The 17,866-nt window shown below is 46.7% G+C and overlaps 2 protein-coding genes across 4 annotated transcripts in view; one reads left to right on the top strand and one right to left on the bottom strand.

Annotated features, from left to right (window-relative positions):
- Window positions 1-1,934, top strand: part of EEF1AKMT1 (EEF1A lysine methyltransferase 1) — a 38,408-nt gene extending 36,474 nt beyond the window's left edge. For all 3 annotated transcript variants that reach the window (XM_006159504.2, XM_006159507.3, XM_027776153.1), the window contains one exon: window positions 1,664-1,934. In XM_006159504.2, coding sequence (XP_006159566.1) covers window positions 1,664-1,800 — 137 coding nt within the window. In that variant the 3' untranslated portion in view covers window positions 1,801-1,934. The remainder of the gene's footprint in view (window positions 1-1,663) is intronic.
- A 4,258-nt stretch (window positions 1,935-6,192) lies between these two features.
- IL17D (interleukin 17D) lies at window positions 6,193-8,636 on the bottom strand. Its single transcript, XM_006159503.3, has one exon. It carries the CDS (start codon window positions 8,207-8,209, stop codon window positions 7,874-7,876), a length of 336 nt encoding a protein of 111 aa, XP_006159565.1. The 5' UTR covers window positions 8,210-8,636; the 3' UTR covers window positions 6,193-7,873.
- Between the last annotated feature and the right edge of the window lie 9,230 nt (window positions 8,637-17,866).

The following is a 17,866-nucleotide window of genomic DNA, read 5'->3' as shown; positions in this document are numbered from 1 at the left end:
TTCTCCTCTTGGGATTTTGGGCACACATGCACATGCACCTGGCATGAGTTTAAGCCACCAGATCCAGGATTCGAACCACGGTCAACTACATGAGAGTCCGGCAACATAGCCATTACGCCAACTGCTGGTCCCCATGACATATTTTTTCTATGCAAAATGTATCATGACTTTTCAAACAACCCTATCTTTTTGTCTGTCTATCTATCTAGACACACATACATACATACATGTATAGAAATTGGGGACCAGCAGTTAGCGTAATGGCTATGTCGCTGAACTCCCATGTAGCCGACCATGGTTCGAGTCCCTGACGCGGTGGCTTAAACTCATGCCAGGTGCATGTGCGTGCATACCCAAGATCCCGAGAGGAGAATGGAGGAGAAGGGATTGTGGCGTGGCCATCCCCCCTGGGAGGTGATTTCTAGCTTCCTATCTCTCTGTCTCTGTCTTTCTGGCGAGTGCACCCGCCCTATAGCAAAAACCTCTCCAAAAAAAAAAAAAAAAGAAGAAATATATATATATATCTGTGTGTGTGTGTGAACACAGATCAAAGAAATGAAATACTAATTCTGAGAAGTATGTAAGAACCACAGAAAGGCGGGTTGGTATGAAGGATCCTGAAGGGCTGCTGCTTCATACTTCTTATGAGACAGGCCAGGTCTCTGGAGGAACCATGTTTCCATGGAGACCTGAGAGGCAGGAGGTGGGGTGGTACTCAACCCTGGGATGGAGCTTGTTCAGTCCAAGTGCTGGGGCCAGTGTAGCTGGAGCCTGGCCAGGGACCTACCACTCCCAGAAGTGATGGTTAAGAGTTGAAGTTTTCTTTTTAGGTGCTCAGCCCCAAAGTGGTGGGATCTAGTCTGTCTAAAGTTCACTTTAACTTTGTACAGAGAGAGGAGGACAGGGGATGGATTGAAAACATGCTTGGAGATAAATCAAAGCACACACTGTGTTATGACGTGGAGTGGGAAGAAAGGCAAGAATCAGCAACATCCTGGGTGTGGAGGAAGGTTGCATGGGGCCTTCGATAGGGCAAAGAACTGCTGGGGAGGGAGGTAGGGAGGAGTTGACAAAGAGGCAGTCAGAATGTATCAGACCTGTTTTAACAGATGTTACTAGAGGTTGGCAGGTGGCATGGTGGTTAAGGGTGCTGGACTCCCACATGGCTGACTGTGGTTCGAGTCCCAGACCTGGCAGCTTGCTTTCTCACTTTCTCTCTCCCTCTCTCTTGCTCTGTCTCTCTCTGGTCAAAATTAAAATAAATTAATTAATTAAATTAAATAATTCTTAGAAAAAAAGTAGATGTTACTGAATAAGAGGTTCTTGACTCAATGTCAGAGACACAGGAAACCCAAGTTTCCGGTAATTACATTTGGTTTCTTTATGTTCCTTTGTAGCACATAACCTACTTCTAAATTTTTAAGTGTCTCAGCTTTGCGACGATAGGAATTACAATATTATTTACAAACTAAAAGACTTGGAAAAAGTAGGTGCTCTCTCAGATGTTGGAGGTGAGAACTAAAGACTGGACCTCCCCTTTTGTGGAGTACTGTTGTCAATTACTGTTCCCAGTACTTTTTAGTTTCGAATCCCCTCCATCGTGTGTACTGCACTGGACCAAGTTGGTATTTCACTCTGGGTGAATGTGATGTGTTCTTTTCAGGTGCCATCATGGAAGAACAAGCAGCAACACTCCTTGGAGTGAAGATGTGCAAGTTTATTCCACAACACACCCGGAACTTGGCAAATGAGTTTCGTTGTTATGTGAATTATGATTCTGGGCTAGACTCTGCAACTTAGGTACTGATAGTAATACAACACAGCAAAGGACCCATGTGACATTTTCCTCTTTTTATTTTATTAGTAGATTGAAAAGTTATAATCTCCCTCCACCACAGCTTGATAATTTTCAAAATAAAAGGTGCAAACTCTCATAATTGTTTCCTTAATGAAGGAGTCTAGCCTAGAGTTCAGGGTTCTTCTGCCAACCTCAATCTATAGGATACAGTTGGAACAAATCTCAGGGCCAGTCTGATCCACTCTCTTCTTTTAACACATGTTAAAAATTGAAGACCAAACAGCTTAGTGACTTGCCCAAGGCCTTCTGGACTAAAAGGACCTTGGCCTCAGGACCAGCAGTTGGTGTAATGACTATGTTGCTGGACTCCCATGTAGTTGACTGTGGTTTGAGTCCTGGACCTGGTGGCTTAAACTCATGCTGGGCGTATGTGCGTGCGTGCCCAAGATCCCAAGAGGAGAATGGAGGAGAAGGGATTGCGGCGTGGCCATTTCCCCGGGGAGGGGGGGGTTGAGGGGGATTTCTCTCTTTCTGTCTCTCTGGTGAGCGCATGTGCCCTATAGCAAAAACCTCTCCAAAATAAAATAAAAAAAGAAGGACCTTGGCCTCTACCTCAAGCCACAGATACCCATAAAAGGGGCTCCCTTGCACTGCCCAGTGGGATGGGTATGCTTCCCAGCAGCATTTGTGTAGCACCCTCACACACAGGAGGGGCCCCTGACCTGCTCTCCTTATTTCATGTACTTGCCTCCATGAGTAAGTGGATAGTCTGAGGAACATGGATTTCTCCTCCTCTTTGAGTTCTGGAACTGATGACAGGAATGCAGCTCTATTAAGACTTAGCTGCAATACTCTTATGCAAATTGCCTGAGAAAATGAAGTGCCGTCCATAAGCCAAACACCATGGCCAAAAACAGGAGCTGGGGAGTGCGCTGGCTTCATTTTGTTGAGAAAGTATTCATCATAGGTCCATACCACAGGAGACTATGAAACAGTCACAAGGAACAAAAAATTGAGACACGCAACTTGGGTGGGATGCAAGGGTGTCATGCTGAGAACAGCCGGTCCCGACCTAAGGCTGTGTCCTGTATGTGTCCAGCTATGATAATGTTCTTGAGAGAACCGGTAGTAGTCCGCAGGGTTCTTGGTTGGGCAGGGCACCAACAAGTGGGCGTGGTCACAGAGTGGTGCTCTCTGGTTGGGATGTTGTGTTTCTTGGCTGTGGCAGTGACTTCATGAATCTGCGTGTGATAGCATTGTGCACATACAGTTTACACATATGTGTAAACTGGTGAACCCTGAATGGGGAATGTGGGTTGGGCCAGGTCAGTTTCCTGGTTGTGATGTAGCACTATAGTTATGTTAGATGTTACTATGGCAGGTGAGTGGCGGAATGGCCCATGGCCTGGTGGTTAAGGAAGTCAATTCCCATATGGCCAACTGTGGTTCAAATCCTAGCCATAGTGGCTTAAAAAACATGCGAGGCATGTGTCCATCCCAACAGGATGGAAAATGGAAGAGAGGGATTGCAATGTGATCATGCCCCACTGGGAGATGCCTTCTCCTCTCTGTCACACTCTGCATCTCTCTCTAGTAAGCACAGGTATCCTCTGGCAAAGAACAGGGGAGAAAGATAATGCCATTGGGGGGACCAGCAGGTGGCATGGGAGTTAAGGCGTTAGACACTTGTTTTCTCTCTCTCCCATTAAATTAAATGAATAAATAAAATAATTATTTAAAAAAAAAAAAAGATGATGCCATCGTGGGGCAGGGGAAGGAACACAAGACCTTTCTGTAGTATTTTTGCAATTTCCTGAGAATATATAGGCCATTTCAAGAAGAAAAAAAAAAAAATGAGAGATTTTTGCTATAGGGCGCATGTGCTCACTGGACAGACAGAAACTGAGAAATCACCCCTACCCCAGATAGATGGCCACGCCACAGTCCCTTCTCCTCTATTCTCCTCTTGGGATTTTGGGCACGCACACACACACACACCCAGCATGAGTTTCAAGCTGCCAAGTCTAGGACTTGAATCAGAGTTGGGCATGTGGGAGTCAAGCAGCTTAATCAGCACACCACCTGTTAGCCCCATTATTTCAAAATTTAAAAACTCCCAAAAACTTAACATCCTCTTTCTGGGAAAGTATTGTACTTGCCTACCTTCTGTGACTTGCCTGGGCCAACACGGAGTGGCAGAAAGTAGCACGTGGCACTTCCACCCGCCCAGAGCTTGCTTTCTCTCTGGCACAGTGACCAGCAGTATTCCAGACAGAAGCTGCTCCATCTGTCTAGTCCGCGAGTGGGGCAGGGACACAGCCAGTCACAGGGAACACCTCGGGGTTGAGAAGTGGGGATTGTGCAGTTGAATAGCAGAGATGTGGGCTTGTACCAGCAAAACCCAGCCTGTGCTGGCTGGCCCAGAGGGTGGCCTGGCACACAGAATACATGCTCAGGAAGCCAGGGAGACCTCTTTCCTGTTAATTCTCAGACCTCAACTGTCACATGTCTGCACATTTATGTCTATACGTGTGCATCAGCATCTTTCTGTCACAATCATCCTGCTGTAGCCTCTCAAAACACTGAGACCACAGGTACATTGCCACCCTGCCCAACTTTGAGGATGAGCTGGCAATTGAACCCTGATCTCCAAAGTGGCCTCAGGCTGCCAAGCAGCAGTGGCTAGCCTATACTGCTGTGGCTAGGCCTAAGTAATTTTGAATTTTCTTTAAAAAATCACTCTGAGCCCATTCACAGTGGCATGGGTGGTGGGTGGAGGCGTGTGAGAGGGCCAGGTCCAGATCTTGGTTGTCCTCACATGCAGGGTATCCAAATGCTCACATGATCCTGGGAGGCTGGGGGAGGACCACAGCGTGGCAAGACCTTGTCAGGAGTATCTGTCTTTCTCCCTCTCTCTCTCGTTTGTGAAATCAAACTTTTTAAAAAGTTGCTGTTTTTATGAGACATAGATTTTGGTTTGTGTTTTAAGGTTTTTGCCATAGGGACTGTATGTTCACCAAAGAGACAGAGAGAGTGGGAAAGTAAGAAATCACCCCCCCCCCCAAGAGGATGACCAAGCCACAGTTCCTTCTCCATTATCCTCCTGGGGTTTGGGGCACGCATGCACACATGTCCAGTATACCTTTCAAGTTCCCAGGTCCAGGAATCAAACTGCAGTTTGTCCATGTGGGAGTCCAGCTCCTTAACTACTATGCCACCTGATGGCCCTGAGACATAGATATTTTTTATCAGTGTGCCAACAACTGCTACATGTTAGGTTATTTAGTAAATAATTGTTCTTCCAAAAATAATTCCTACTGTGAGACCAGCAGATGGTGTAATGATTACATTGCCGGACTCCCACATTGTCAACCATGGTTTGTGTCCTGGGCCTGGTGGCTCAACTCAAAACTCATGCCATGTGTGCTTGCCCAAAATTGCAAGAGGAGAATGGAGGAGAAGGGATTACAGCATGGTATCGCCTCTGGTGGGTGATCTCATGTTTTCTGTCTCTCTGGCTCTCTAGTGAGCACAGGTGCCCTATAGCAAAAATCCCTCTAAAAAACAAAACCAAAAAACTTTACCTTATTACTTATGAATTGGTTTGCTAAAAATTACCTAAGCCAGTAACAAATGTTAGTAACAAGTCACATACAGAAATGTAATGTTTAACTTGATAATTGGAGAGTAGCAGCCGAGAAATAACAGAATTTTAGCTGTACTGTAAGTCTAGCATTTAGTTGAAGAGCAATCTTTCATTTCTTCATAGGGAATGATAGCCTTGTACAAACTTATACAAGCCTTATACAAGCCTTGGAGCTAGCCAGTGACACAGTAGCATCACTCCATGAGGCTGACCTACATGGAGAGGTCCTAGGTTCATGAGACTCAAACCACAGTCAGTCATATAGATATCTAGCACTTTAACCATCATGCGACTTGCTGGCCCTGGCAGGTTTTCTTTTTAATTAATGGATGTTTGTTTTTGTTATTCTAAACCTTCTGCTTCCTGAACAGGCCTAAGGGGGACTTCAAAAAGTTTGTGGGGGAGACAAGTGGAATTTAAGTATAAATTTATTTTGGTGAAGAGTAATTTGAAATCCATCAATAATTTTTTCACAGAACATATTTTCCATGAAATTTCTGAATACCTCTCATAATCTGAACATTCCACCACCAGGGATACCATTATTTCCCTATAGGTTGGACAGGGAAGTAAAATTTCCTGAACTCTACAGAACTATCTAAAACAATTGCTTTCTTTTTTAATTGCTAGAGGCCATGTGTGCTCCCAGAGAGAGAGAAAGCACCCCCCAATGGGGAGTGGTCGTACGGCCATCCCTCCTCTTCCATTTCTCTATATCACTGGATTTGGGGCATGCACACACACATGCCCAGCATGTTTTTTAAGTCCCCAGGACCAGGATTTGAACTATGGCCAGCCATGGGGGTTCCAGCTCTGTTAAAGTATGCTTTGGGGTTAGCCTAACAGCTATACTTTTGACTTTAAACATCTTATTTGGACAATCTGTATTTTATTTGGTTTTGTGTTTTTCATACATGTCTTTTGTCAGTATTTGGTAGGTGTTGAAAGTTTTCAGAGAGACCTTTCTTTGCCATCAAACTCAGGCTAATGGTACTGCGGAGACAGTAACCGCCTATCTCTGTGCTAGCTGAAACTTAGGGCTGAAAGACATACAGAAAGACTGACTTTACATGACTAGTGGACCTTTCTGAGACTAAATCAAATCTTGATGATTTAAACCTCAACCATAAAACTGACAAAGTAAAGATTTAGTTAACATATACTTCCTCTAAAACTCAGTTGAGTCTCCATCCAGGCAAAATCCAGAGAGAAATGCACTCAGCCAACATAGCCTTCACCTGTAGTTATTTTAATGATTTAAAAGAATTTCTAATTTTTACAAATAACTGTTCAGCAAAGTAACATCCAGCCTAAGGAAGGAGTATGGATTAAGCTCACATTGTAAGATACAGAAAGAGGTCTCAGTACTGATCTCTGAAAATCTGATTTGACCCATTTGCTCCTCATATTTGGCCTGATCGCCAAACGCTTAAAACTGAGCCAATGCTTGCTTGGCGTCTTTCTGAGAAATGTCAAAGGTGTCTCATCCCACCTCTTCTCACCTGATTTTACCCATAGATTGGCCCCAATGGCTTTCAAAAGTGAAAAAAGCCAACTTTGAGGTTGCTGGAACACTTTGCCCCTTGCAGGATTAACAAGCCCCCAGTGCATCCCTTTGCCTCATCTGTCAGCCTGTGAAGACCATCAAGGAAGGAAGAGTGAGTCGAATTCAGACTCATCCATTTCATTGTGGCAGGCATCGTGACAGGCTGAGTTCAGAGACCCAGCCCTCAGTGCCAGCCAAAAAGAGTTTATCTGAGAATTCCAATTATGCCTCTAAAAACTACCAGAGGAAGTAAAAACTGATGTTTATAAACTGTTTCTATGTCAAGTAAAATATTTTCAACATAGTTGGCTCTAAATTGCTAATATAAAAATAGTTTCTGCCCCTATTTAAAACAGTCAAATAGAAAAGTAGGAATATCTACTTTTAAAATCTACTTTTAAAAAATAGTTTTAAAAAAAGCATATATGAAGGGACTTCAAAAAGTTCATGGAAATGGGAATAAAGTACAGGTTTGTTTTGGTGACCCCAAATTTCGAAACCCATGCAGTTTTTTCACAATACACATTTTCCACAAACTTTTGAAGACCCTGCACATAGCACCCACTGCAGCTGGGTGAGGAGGGGCCTGAGGCCTGGTCGAGACACCCGACTGGGTGGACTGGCCTGGCCTGGAGCTAAGCAGGCACACGATGCCCTGTGCCTGGGCCACTTCTCATCAGCTTTCACCAACTCAGCTCACAGCCCAAACATGAACCGAGGAATGCACACATCAGAGTAACCTGCTAACTAGTCTAGCTAGGAAGGCCACTCTGGTCATGTCTTACTCTTGTGTCTTAGCTTATCCTGTCATAAGCTTGCCAACCAAACCCCCCAAGGGCAGCAGAAATGCTCCCAGGAGAGGTGACCCAGGCAACCATGGGCTTCAGGGGCCGGCCGGCTGGTCATTGGGGCCGAGCAGAAGCTTGGCGCCCGGCTTGTCAATGCTGGAGTTGATGCTGTCGGCATCCTTCTCCTGTTCGGGGACGCAGGTGCAACCCACGGGGATGGTGACATAGTCCTCTGTGTACACTGAGCGGCCACCCGCGCAGGCCGAGGTTCGGCGCAGGATGACCGTGGGCATGTACACTGGGGTGCTGCGGAAGTGGAAGTCCTCCTCCCCGAAGAGTCCGGTCAGGCAGCCACGGCATAGGCAGTAGGCTTCAGGCAGGTACTTGGGGTACCTTGCTGGGTCATAGGAAATTCTGCAGGCAGACAGCATGGGGTTAGTTCATGTTTGGGGACAGTCAGAACAAATACCGAGAAAGGGCAGCCTCTAAGACATGTGGGCCTAGCCTTGGTGGGCAGAGCAGGCATGCCGCTCTACAGTGCCGAAGCCACATGGCCTACCGCGGGTTCGGATACCCAGTCAACTTGAAACACTCTGGGCTTGCGAATGCCCAAGATCCTGACTAGTGTTGGGCCGGGGGAAGGGGACCGCACATCCTCTACAGAGCCAAGGGCCCCTCCCTTGTAGAGGGAATCCTTGTTCCCACTTCTCCTGGGATTGCCTTGGCCTAAAACTCTCATTTCCATTAATCTGCCTACTTGAAACACAATCCTTTTAGGGATCTGCTTTTTCTGGAGAGGGGCCAGATGAGGGCAGAAAGTTTCTCCACCAGGAAGCGCACTCAGCTGAGCCAAGTGTCAGCCCCACCCACTTCTTTCTCAGGCTTTTCTACAAAGAGGAGTGAAGCTAGAGGAGTGAAGCTAACTAATAACAGCAAGTTGAGGGGGGGACTGTCCGCAAAATGCAGATGTTATCGATAAAGCGAAAACCATTTCCACTGTTGGTCCATTTAGCCTTTCCTCCGTCATGCACACAGGCTGTTGAAAAGATACTAAGTTCCTCAGTGTTGCTGTTTGCTGTTTCTTTCGTTCTGCCATAGGGGTTGTTGAAGTGTGAGGAGTTCCTCCTTGCCAGGGGTGATAAGGCTGTCCTTTCACCTGTCCTGCATCACCAGCCACCGCCCCTGTGACACCTCATCCCCTCCCCTGACTTGGGGTCCTGGGGCATAGGCTCCCCTGCACGCCTCTCATGCTGTGGGTTAGACCAAACAGCATCCATGGTGTCGCAGGGTGACGATGCTCTACGATGTTGAAGCCACATTGGAAGGGCAAGGAGCGTCCTGGGTTCAGGTCCCAGGGTTTCCCCATGCATGCCAGGATCTGGCTGGCTGAGGCTGGGATAGAACACTGCGCGTAGACCCTATTGGGGGTAGACCCTATTGCTTTTTTCTGTCTCTCTCATGGAAGAAATAGACTTTTAAAAAATCCAGCTCCTCTGCTTTGCCTTCAAAGGCCTCTAGGTCTGGTCCCCACTGGTATCCTTGTACATGTCCCTCTGTGTCATCCCCCCGTGCATCCTGCTCCAGGCAGCCCAGGGGACAGCTGCTTGCTGCCCACGCCTAAGCTTTGCTGACCCGCCTTCTTCCCCAAACCAGTATTAACTAAGTCCTACCATATTTTAACTGAACCGCCTTCTTCCCAAAACCAGTATTAACTAAGTCCTACCATATTTTAAGGTATAATTCAAGTGATTAGAGTTTTAAAATTTAACCTCTTCTTTCCCCAGTCTCATCACCCGTGGTAGAAATGCACATGACCTAAGTCTCCCCAGACAGGAGAGGAGGGGTGCTATCCTCCCTCCAGCGCTTCCCTGAGGAAGGGACAGGGGCTGGTGGGTCTGGGCTGTGCTGGCTTGCTGTCCTGGCTTGCTGTCCTTACCTCTGAGGTCAACTTAAGACCCTAACTTACCATCTGTAGGAAAAGGAAATCCCAGCTAGGATTTGTAATATCTCTAGTCACTTTCAACATGTATCCAAGAAATCCAGGTGCTGTTTTAGGCTATGGGGTGACAGGCCAGGTTTCTTTTCTCGGGGAAATGTGTGTCCGCACTCTGAGGGGGCAGGGCAGTGGTGCCGACACAGGCAGTGCCCGAGAAACGGAGCCAAGACCACAGCATTCAGGATGCTCGTTGGGGTACAGAAATGAGGTCCCCAGGAAAGCCTTGGGGCCTCGGCACAGCCAGGCACACAGCCCCCTAAGTCTGGGGGACATGTCAGCCAGGCGGGCTTTTTGGTTAAAGCAAGCTGCCCTGGGAAAGAATCAGCTTCCAAATATGGAAGGCAACCAACCAAGTGGGAGCCCTGTGCTACCCTGCCTCCTGTGTGCAATAATTCTTTTGTCTCCACATTTTCTGCATGCTGCTCTGCGGAAGCTTGGCACAGGGGCATGTTTGAAACATCAAATTTTCCCCTCTGACGGGATCTGAGAACCAGGGCCACGTGTGAAGCTTGGCTTGAGTGGGCGACAGCTGGCCTGGCTTAATGTAAGAACAAAGGACAAGTCCTCCAGGGATGATTAGAGGTGATGGAAACTCAGCTCCAGAGGAATGTACGTGACAGCAGAGACCGAAAAAGAGCACTGCCCCTGGGGCCTGGACACAGTAGGAAACAATTCGAAGCGGTTCTGAGGATGGCTCAGAAAACAATGAGCACATTCCGGGAGGGGGAGCAGGGCCACCTGATGTGCTGCCCCTGCCCAAGGATAGTTGGGGCGTTGCTGGCATCAGCTCCTTGATGTGGCTCACCCTCCCGCCCTGCAGAGGGTGAAGTTAACTTCAGAGCAGCAGGGGCTATGACGGTTTCCTTCACAGCATTTGAAAGACCCCAAATCCTGGGGACAAAATCAAGGAGATGCCTTCCAAAGTCCTAAGTGGAAAATCCACAGGGACTGACATGTACGGGGAGACACTAATGCCTCAATGGCGGATCTGAAGGTCAAGTTCAATCCAACAAACTTTCTTCAAAAGGCAGGATGGAGTTCTGGACCTAAAATTTCAGTCCAGCTTAGTCACGAACCAGTGACTTTGGGCAAATCATTCCCCCTGCTTGTTTTTTTGCAGGGTAGACAACAAAGCTACTCTCACCAGCTTCCCCAGCTGCAGGGCTGATAATGTGATATTTTTAACAATGTTTTATGCTTAGAAAAGACACTTGGCAATACACTGAGTCTCAAGGTCTTGGAACATTCCCTCGATTTAATCTATAGTCAGTGCAATTCTAACCAAAATCCCAGTAGAGCTAAGAACCTGGCAAGCTGATTTTAGAATTCATAGAGACAAGGGCCAAGAATAGTCAAGACAATTTTTTAGAAGGATGAAGGAACAGACGCATTCTACCAGCTATCTAGACATTATGGAACTATGCCAGGACTCCCAGAGGCCTTCTGGGCAGCCAAGGGACAAGCAGCTTCGCTTCCCAAAATCTGAAAAGCACCTCTTTTTATAAGAGATAAGATAGAAGCATAGGGCCAGCCAGTGGCGTGGTGATTAAGTTGGATGGTTCCCACAAGGCCAACTACACGGTTTAAGTCCCAGACCTGGAAGCTTGCCCAAAATCCCGAGAGAAAAAGGGAGAAAGGATTGCAGTATGGCCATCTCCCCAGGGGTGCTTTCTCACTTTCTCTTTCTCTGTCTCTCTCTGGTGAGCGCATGTGCCCTATAGCAAAAAAAAAAAAAAAAGGCAAAGCAAAAATGCTTAAATGAGATTTCAGATGACTCAACAGAATCTCATCTGTAGCTGCATCAACCACCACCTTGGGCAGTATCTTTAAAGGGTAGTCCTTGGCTAACTACACATGGACTAACTGCAGCTGATGGCAAACAATTCAAGTTCACTTGAAGTGTATAACCACATTAGCTTAGGACTTTGCTAAGCTATTAAATAAAATTAATGCAGATCACTATTAACCTAAGAAGCAATCTACATTACAAGCAATGCCATTGGGATGGCTTTGAGATCTTGGTTCATCTTCATTAGAGGCATGTTAATGAGTTTTGAAAACAGTGATGGTAGAATAGTAATGTGCTTCTCAAGAGGATGGAAAAACAAAGGATGGTCCCTCGTGGTGACCGTGGTTTGAATCCTCAGCCTGATCAGCTTGACACATACTGGGCATGTGTGTGAGTGCCCCAAGACCACATGGGCTGGAGGACTGAAGACAGGATCTCGGTATGACCAGACCCCGTGGAGGATGCTTATTATCCCCCTCACAACCCATGCCCATGCACGTGCTCTGCCCTGAACAACAGAAAAATAGTGACCACTGTAGTGCAGAGGTTAAGCACTGTGCAGAGTAAGCTGGATCCCACAGGGTCAACCAAAGTTCAAGTCCTAGTACCAGTGGCTTAAACGCACCAGGTACACACGTGCCCAGGATCCTAACAGGATGGAAAACTGGAGGGAGACAGATTGCAGTGTGACAGGGCTTCACTGGGGGAAGGGGAAGTGCTTTATCTCTCACGCGTGTGAACCTGCACCTTTTGCCACGGTGATGACTGTTCCCCTACCCTAACCATCAGAAATTCTGAATTACTTTGGAATGGGACCAGAGGGTTTTTTTTTTTTTTTTTAATTTATTTTTATTAGAGGGCACATGCAGTCACTAGAGAGAGATGAAGAGGAGAAAGCATCTCCTCCACAGGGCATGGTCACACTGCAATCCCTTCTCCTCCTCTCCTGCCATTGGGGATTTGGGGCATACGTACACACGCACAGTATGTTTCTCAGGCTGGGACTGGAACCATGGAGTTGGCTATATGGGATCTGGCTGCCTTAACCAACAGGCCATGGAGCCAGTCCAGGTATGGTTATCTTTAAAAAGCAAGTTTATTTCTTTTACGACAAAGAAGAGGGGAAAGAGGCACCCCAACAAGTCTTCACACCATGATCTTATCTCGGCCAGCCCAGATCATGGGTGTGTACTGCACATGTGCAGCTGCTATGCACAGGCCCTGGGACATGAACCTTCACATGTGAGTCCAGCATTGGAGAGCATTGTCTTACTCTGTGACACCAGCTGGCCCACCTTAGATAATTCTAATAGATGGCCCTGGTATAGGCAATTTGGTCTCCATGTTTAAGAAAAGTCATGAGTCACTAAGGCAGGGGTCTGTATTAACCCTCCAAGCTCTCATTTCCCCTCTGGAGCAAGCCCTGCAGCTGAGGGTGCAGGGGATGTTAGGAGACTGCAGGGGAAGGGCAGGGCAGGCATGCTGGAATGCACAGTGCATGGTGGGGATGGAGGGACCCAGTCTGCAGGGCTGGGATAGCAGGGCTCTGTGGGCTGCCCAGGGAGTAACTGGGGACACTGGAGACCGCAAACAACCTCCCTCTGCTGGAGAACTCTGGCCAGCAGACCTATCGGCTCCACCTTCCTTCCATTTGCTAAGGCCCAGGGGAGCCAAAGATCTTCAATACACACTGCCAGGAGCTCTGAGAAATGCTTCCAGAAAACATCAGTCGTCCATCTCATGAAAGAGGACACACAAGAAGTCTGGGACTGCAGCGAGGTCAGACTTGGACACTGATCCCCATGGGCTTCACCTGGCCAAGGAGAGCTAGGGGTCAGTCCTGTCCCCATCTGGGAACGGAGGCTGACTTTGGTGTGATCCTGAATTTGGCAAGGTCAGGCCTTGAAGCTGAGCCAGCGAGGCAGGCTCCAGAAGGAACCGGCTTTTGCCAGCTGAGCTGGCTCAGGGCTACCAGGAGCAGGGAGGCTCAGTCTTCCCGCCCTGTCATGAGAAACTGAGGCACTGAGAGGGTGGGGTGCGGTAGGGGGCTCACCTGGACTAGCTCAGGCCCAACGGCCGAGCTGCATGGAGCCACAATATCAGACTTGCTCTGCGGTTGGTGTATTTAGCACCCAGCCAGGCACTTGGCAGGTGGGGAAGCTGCCACTTGCTGCAACATTTATTCATGAAGAAGCTGTTTTTCTGGGAGAGGCAAGGAAGAGGACTGAGGACAAATGCTTTGAAAAGAATTTGGAAGATAACGTAAGAAGGAAAAGTTTGCCGAGAAAAATGAGAGCCCAAATTTCTCGAAGGGTTTTATTCTTTTGTCATGGCAAATGCCACACATTCAGTGCAGCTGGGAAACAGCTCTTCAAAGGAAAAACACGGCTCATGCCCACGGCTTGGCTTAACTACGTCCCTGGGGAAGCTGCAGAATCTGGGTTCAGAGCCATCTTTGATGTATCGTCCTTGGGGCGGCAGATGGACCGCCTGTGCGCGAAGGGTGGAGCCCACCTGACCCCGGATGAGTCAGCTGTTGCCACACACTGGTTGTGAAGAAGAATCGATTATATCACACCATTAGTCTAGACTCCTCCCTTACGTTGGGAAGAGTTCTTGGTAGATTTGTTTCTCTGGGACCTCTGGTTAACTTCATGAACTCCATACTTTATGGCTCTCCTTCAGATTTTTCACATGTCATTTCTGGAAGACAGACACCACCAGGAATTTCACTTCATGGCATGCGCGGAACTTCCTGGACTTGCCCAAACCTTTCTGTGGGCATTAAGAGCACACATTTTATTCAGGTGAGGCACGTTGAAAGAGGTGCTGATGGAATGAAATATCATCATCTCTGGCTACTCGAAGAATGCTAAAGTAAAACCCAGGCAGTCCGAGCAAAGAACTATCAAAGCAAAACGAACAGATCTATTTTCAGCGCGAGAGACTTTAATCCCATGACAATGCTCCCTGACAATGCTTTTATTTTTACCCTGTGAAACAGTGATAGGTGCAGTAGAGCCCACTATATTTTGAGAAGCTCCAAGTGGGGAAGAGTCTGTGGTCCTTCGGCCGATTCAAGGTCACTTCGCTATACAAATATTTGAAGAAAATATAAACATTCATAATAAGCTGCTGTAAACACTGAGTGTGTCTGATTCTGCAACAATGAATTAGGAATGAGCACGCCCACCCTGTCTCCCAGGCTCTAACTGGGCCCCTCCCCCAGGCAGACCATACTCTTCTCTGGGTCCTTTTTCCCTTCACAAACATTGTCCTAACAAATATGGTGCAGAAAGGACAAAGTATCTGGCTAAACACATGAGGGAACTTTAAAAAGTTCATAGGAAAATGGAATTCAAGTACGAGTTTTGGTGCAAAATAGTTTGAAATCCATGCATTTCTGTATAATACTTGTTTCCCATGATCTTTTTGAAGACTCCCTCATACTATATACAGATATTCCTTGAAGACCGAAAGGTTATTTTTAAAGTTATTAGAATAACCCATAAGTTTGAAGCAGAACCCAAGAAAAAGTAAACATACCTAAGGAAAAGTATTACAAAGCAAAGAACCCCTTGCCCCAAATTCCAAAGACATTAAGGGATGGACCGGCCCAGAGCAGCTGGTCGGTGGGAAAGAGATGCTAGCGCGGTGCTGCCCCCTGTCGGCCACAGTCGTCGCTGCGAACACCCTGGCAACCGGAGCCGAGTTAGGGAGAGAGGGTGACAGCCTGCTTTGGGCTGGGACGCACCTCCCCATGGAGGTCTCAGCCTGGGGGGGGGGGGGGAAACACCCTGTTCTTAGTGATGGCACACAAATTTGAACGTGCATATAAGCCAAGGGTGCATGTGAAAAAAGATACATGGAAATCTTTTTTTTAAAGGATAGTTGCAATGGGAAAACTTTCTGTAACTATACTCCCAACTTCTCTTTTTTCTAGTATTATATTCCTTTAGTCACTTAAAACATTTCATAGATAAAAAGTGATGTAAACTGTGCCCCCGACTGCAGGAGGGAAGCGTCAGAGGCTGGTTCTCAGCTCTATCCCAGCATGGCCATAGTCAGTGTTGGATGAACAAGAGACTTTAGGTTCTTACCGGTGAAATGCAGTAATCAATGAGCAGCACACAAGGGAAACAGGATGTCTAGTAAAAATGGTCTATTTATAGGCGTTGGACGGTGGTGGGGCGGTAATGCAACACTTGGTGAGCCTGACCCACATGGGAACACTCCCTAAACACACACTGGGCATATGTGTGCCCATGATTCAGGGCTGGCTGGCACAGGGGTGAGGGGGGTAAATGGTGGTGTGAAGGCTCCGCTGAGGTGCCCATCTCTGTGTGTGTTCACAGAATAAAGATGTTTTTAGAAGTCTTTTTTAGGGCCAGCCATGTCGTGGTGGTTGAGGTGGTTGGATCTCACATTGCCAACTATGCAGTTTGTGTCCCAGACCCTGGTGGCTTGAAAAAAAAAACACCAGGCACATGTGCATGTGTGCCTAAAACCCAAGAGGAAAATAGAGGAGAAGGGATTATGGCATAGCCATCTGCACTGGAGGGTGATTTTTCGCTCTCTCTTCCTGTCTCTGTCTCTCCCTCTCTCCAAAAGCGCATGCATCATATAGCAAAATTAAAACCAAAAAAAAAAAACCTCTTTTTTGAGAGAGAACTTTTTGTTATAGGGCATGTGTGTTGCTGGAGAGACAGAAACAGAAAATGAGAAATCACCTCCCAGGGGGATGACCTCGGTGCAATCCCTTCCCCTCCACTCTCCTCTTGGGATTTTGGAAATGCATTCACACGCACCTGGTGTAAGTTTTAGGCCACTGGGTTTGGGACTTGAACCTCAGTTGATTACGTGGGAGTCCAGTGACATAACCATTAAGCCATCTGCTGGTCCCAAAAGTTGTTTTTATAAATCCAACTTTTTCTAATTAAAACATTGCTAAAATGGGGGCCAGCAGGTGGCGTGGTGGTTAAGGTTCTAGATTCTCACATGGTCAACTGCAGTTCAAGTCCCAGACCTGGTGGTTTGCATTTTCACTTTCTCTGTCTGTCTCTCTCTGGTGAGCTCATATGCCCTGTTACAAATTAAAATAATAATAATAATGATAAATAAAATTAAATAACTAATCTTTAAAAATTGCTAAAATACAGTATTGCTAGATACCTGATAATTTATGAGAATATGAGGGTCACTCTGTAAAGGGGTGATTGCAACTGGCCTGCTAGGTGGTGGTGGTGACTTTGCCTAGCCCACAGGTAACTGGAAGCTGTACTTAGGTACCTAGGTGCAGTTATTAAGTACAGTAGATGTCCTTAGGTATGTTTAGAGCTGCCTCATCCTTTTTTGCAGCTGTGTAGTATTTTTAGCCAACTCATTACCTACTGGTGGGAGTTTATGTGACTTCCAATCCCTTGTTTATATAAATCTGTGTCCAAACACCACTGCTGGGAACTTCATTTCTTTTGATTGCCCTCCTTCCCAAAGATACATGTGGAAAGTTCTGGTAACTTGGGTTCTCCAAAGGAAATTATATTCAGTTAGAGCCTACTTAGGGCTGATCTCTGCAGGCGTGCCCTGTCCAGGGCACTTTTGACTGCATCTGCACCAGCCTGCTGGGAGTATTCTCATCACCTCTCCAAACTTTTTTTTTTTTAAAGACAGTGTCTTGCTGTGTCTCAGTCCTGCCTCAACCTCCTAAGTAGCTGGGACTGCAGGCGCAACACCGTTGTTCCCAGCCTTAAGGGTGGGTTGCACATCGAACCAGGGCCTCCCGTGTGGCCTCAGCCTGTCCAGCAGCGGTGTCCAGTGCTCGTGCTAGGTCTACTGTGTCTATTACTCAATCATGCAACCTCCCTGCCATTTCTTCTCCCTTCTCTCCTTTACTCTCTACCCTTTTTAAAAAAATAAATGAATAAATAAACTTTGTTTTCCTTTCCATTTACTCTCCTTGTTAATGCTCCCCATGGAGTTGTTTGTTGCAACCTATAAATCTAGGTGTAGTCTCTTAAGTTCCCTGGAGAAAAGGAGTAACATTAAAAAGTAACAAATAAAACCTAAAAACAAATTATTGTGCATTATTAATAGTCCACAGGAAAATTATCTTTAGACTACCAAAAATTGGAAAATGTAAACAGCTAAAAAGTACTTGGAGTACTAGTAGGTGTTTATCTTTAGGGTGTCATCATAAACAGTGATGTGTACCTTGAAACCTTAATAAACCTCAGCATTCTTACAATATGTTTCTTAATATATCAGTTTGGCTCTAAAAAAGTTTACTGAGCAATCACAGTGGTT

The sequence above is a fragment of the Tupaia chinensis genome, unplaced genomic scaffold (assembly GCF_000334495.1).
Source record: "Tupaia chinensis unplaced genomic scaffold, TupChi_1.0 Scaffold000634_1, whole genome shotgun sequence".
Lineage (NCBI taxonomy): Eukaryota > Metazoa > Chordata > Mammalia > Scandentia > Tupaiidae > Tupaia > Tupaia belangeri.
The sequence above is the reverse complement of the archived record's forward strand: the minus strand, read 5'-3'. Positions and strand labels throughout refer to the sequence as shown.

What these genes read in the sequence shown, in the direction of transcription:
- IL17D (XM_006159503.3), bottom strand. Translation starts at nt 8,209, where the DNA reads ATGCTGTCTGCCTGCAGAATTTCCTATGACCCAGCAAGGTACCCCAAG.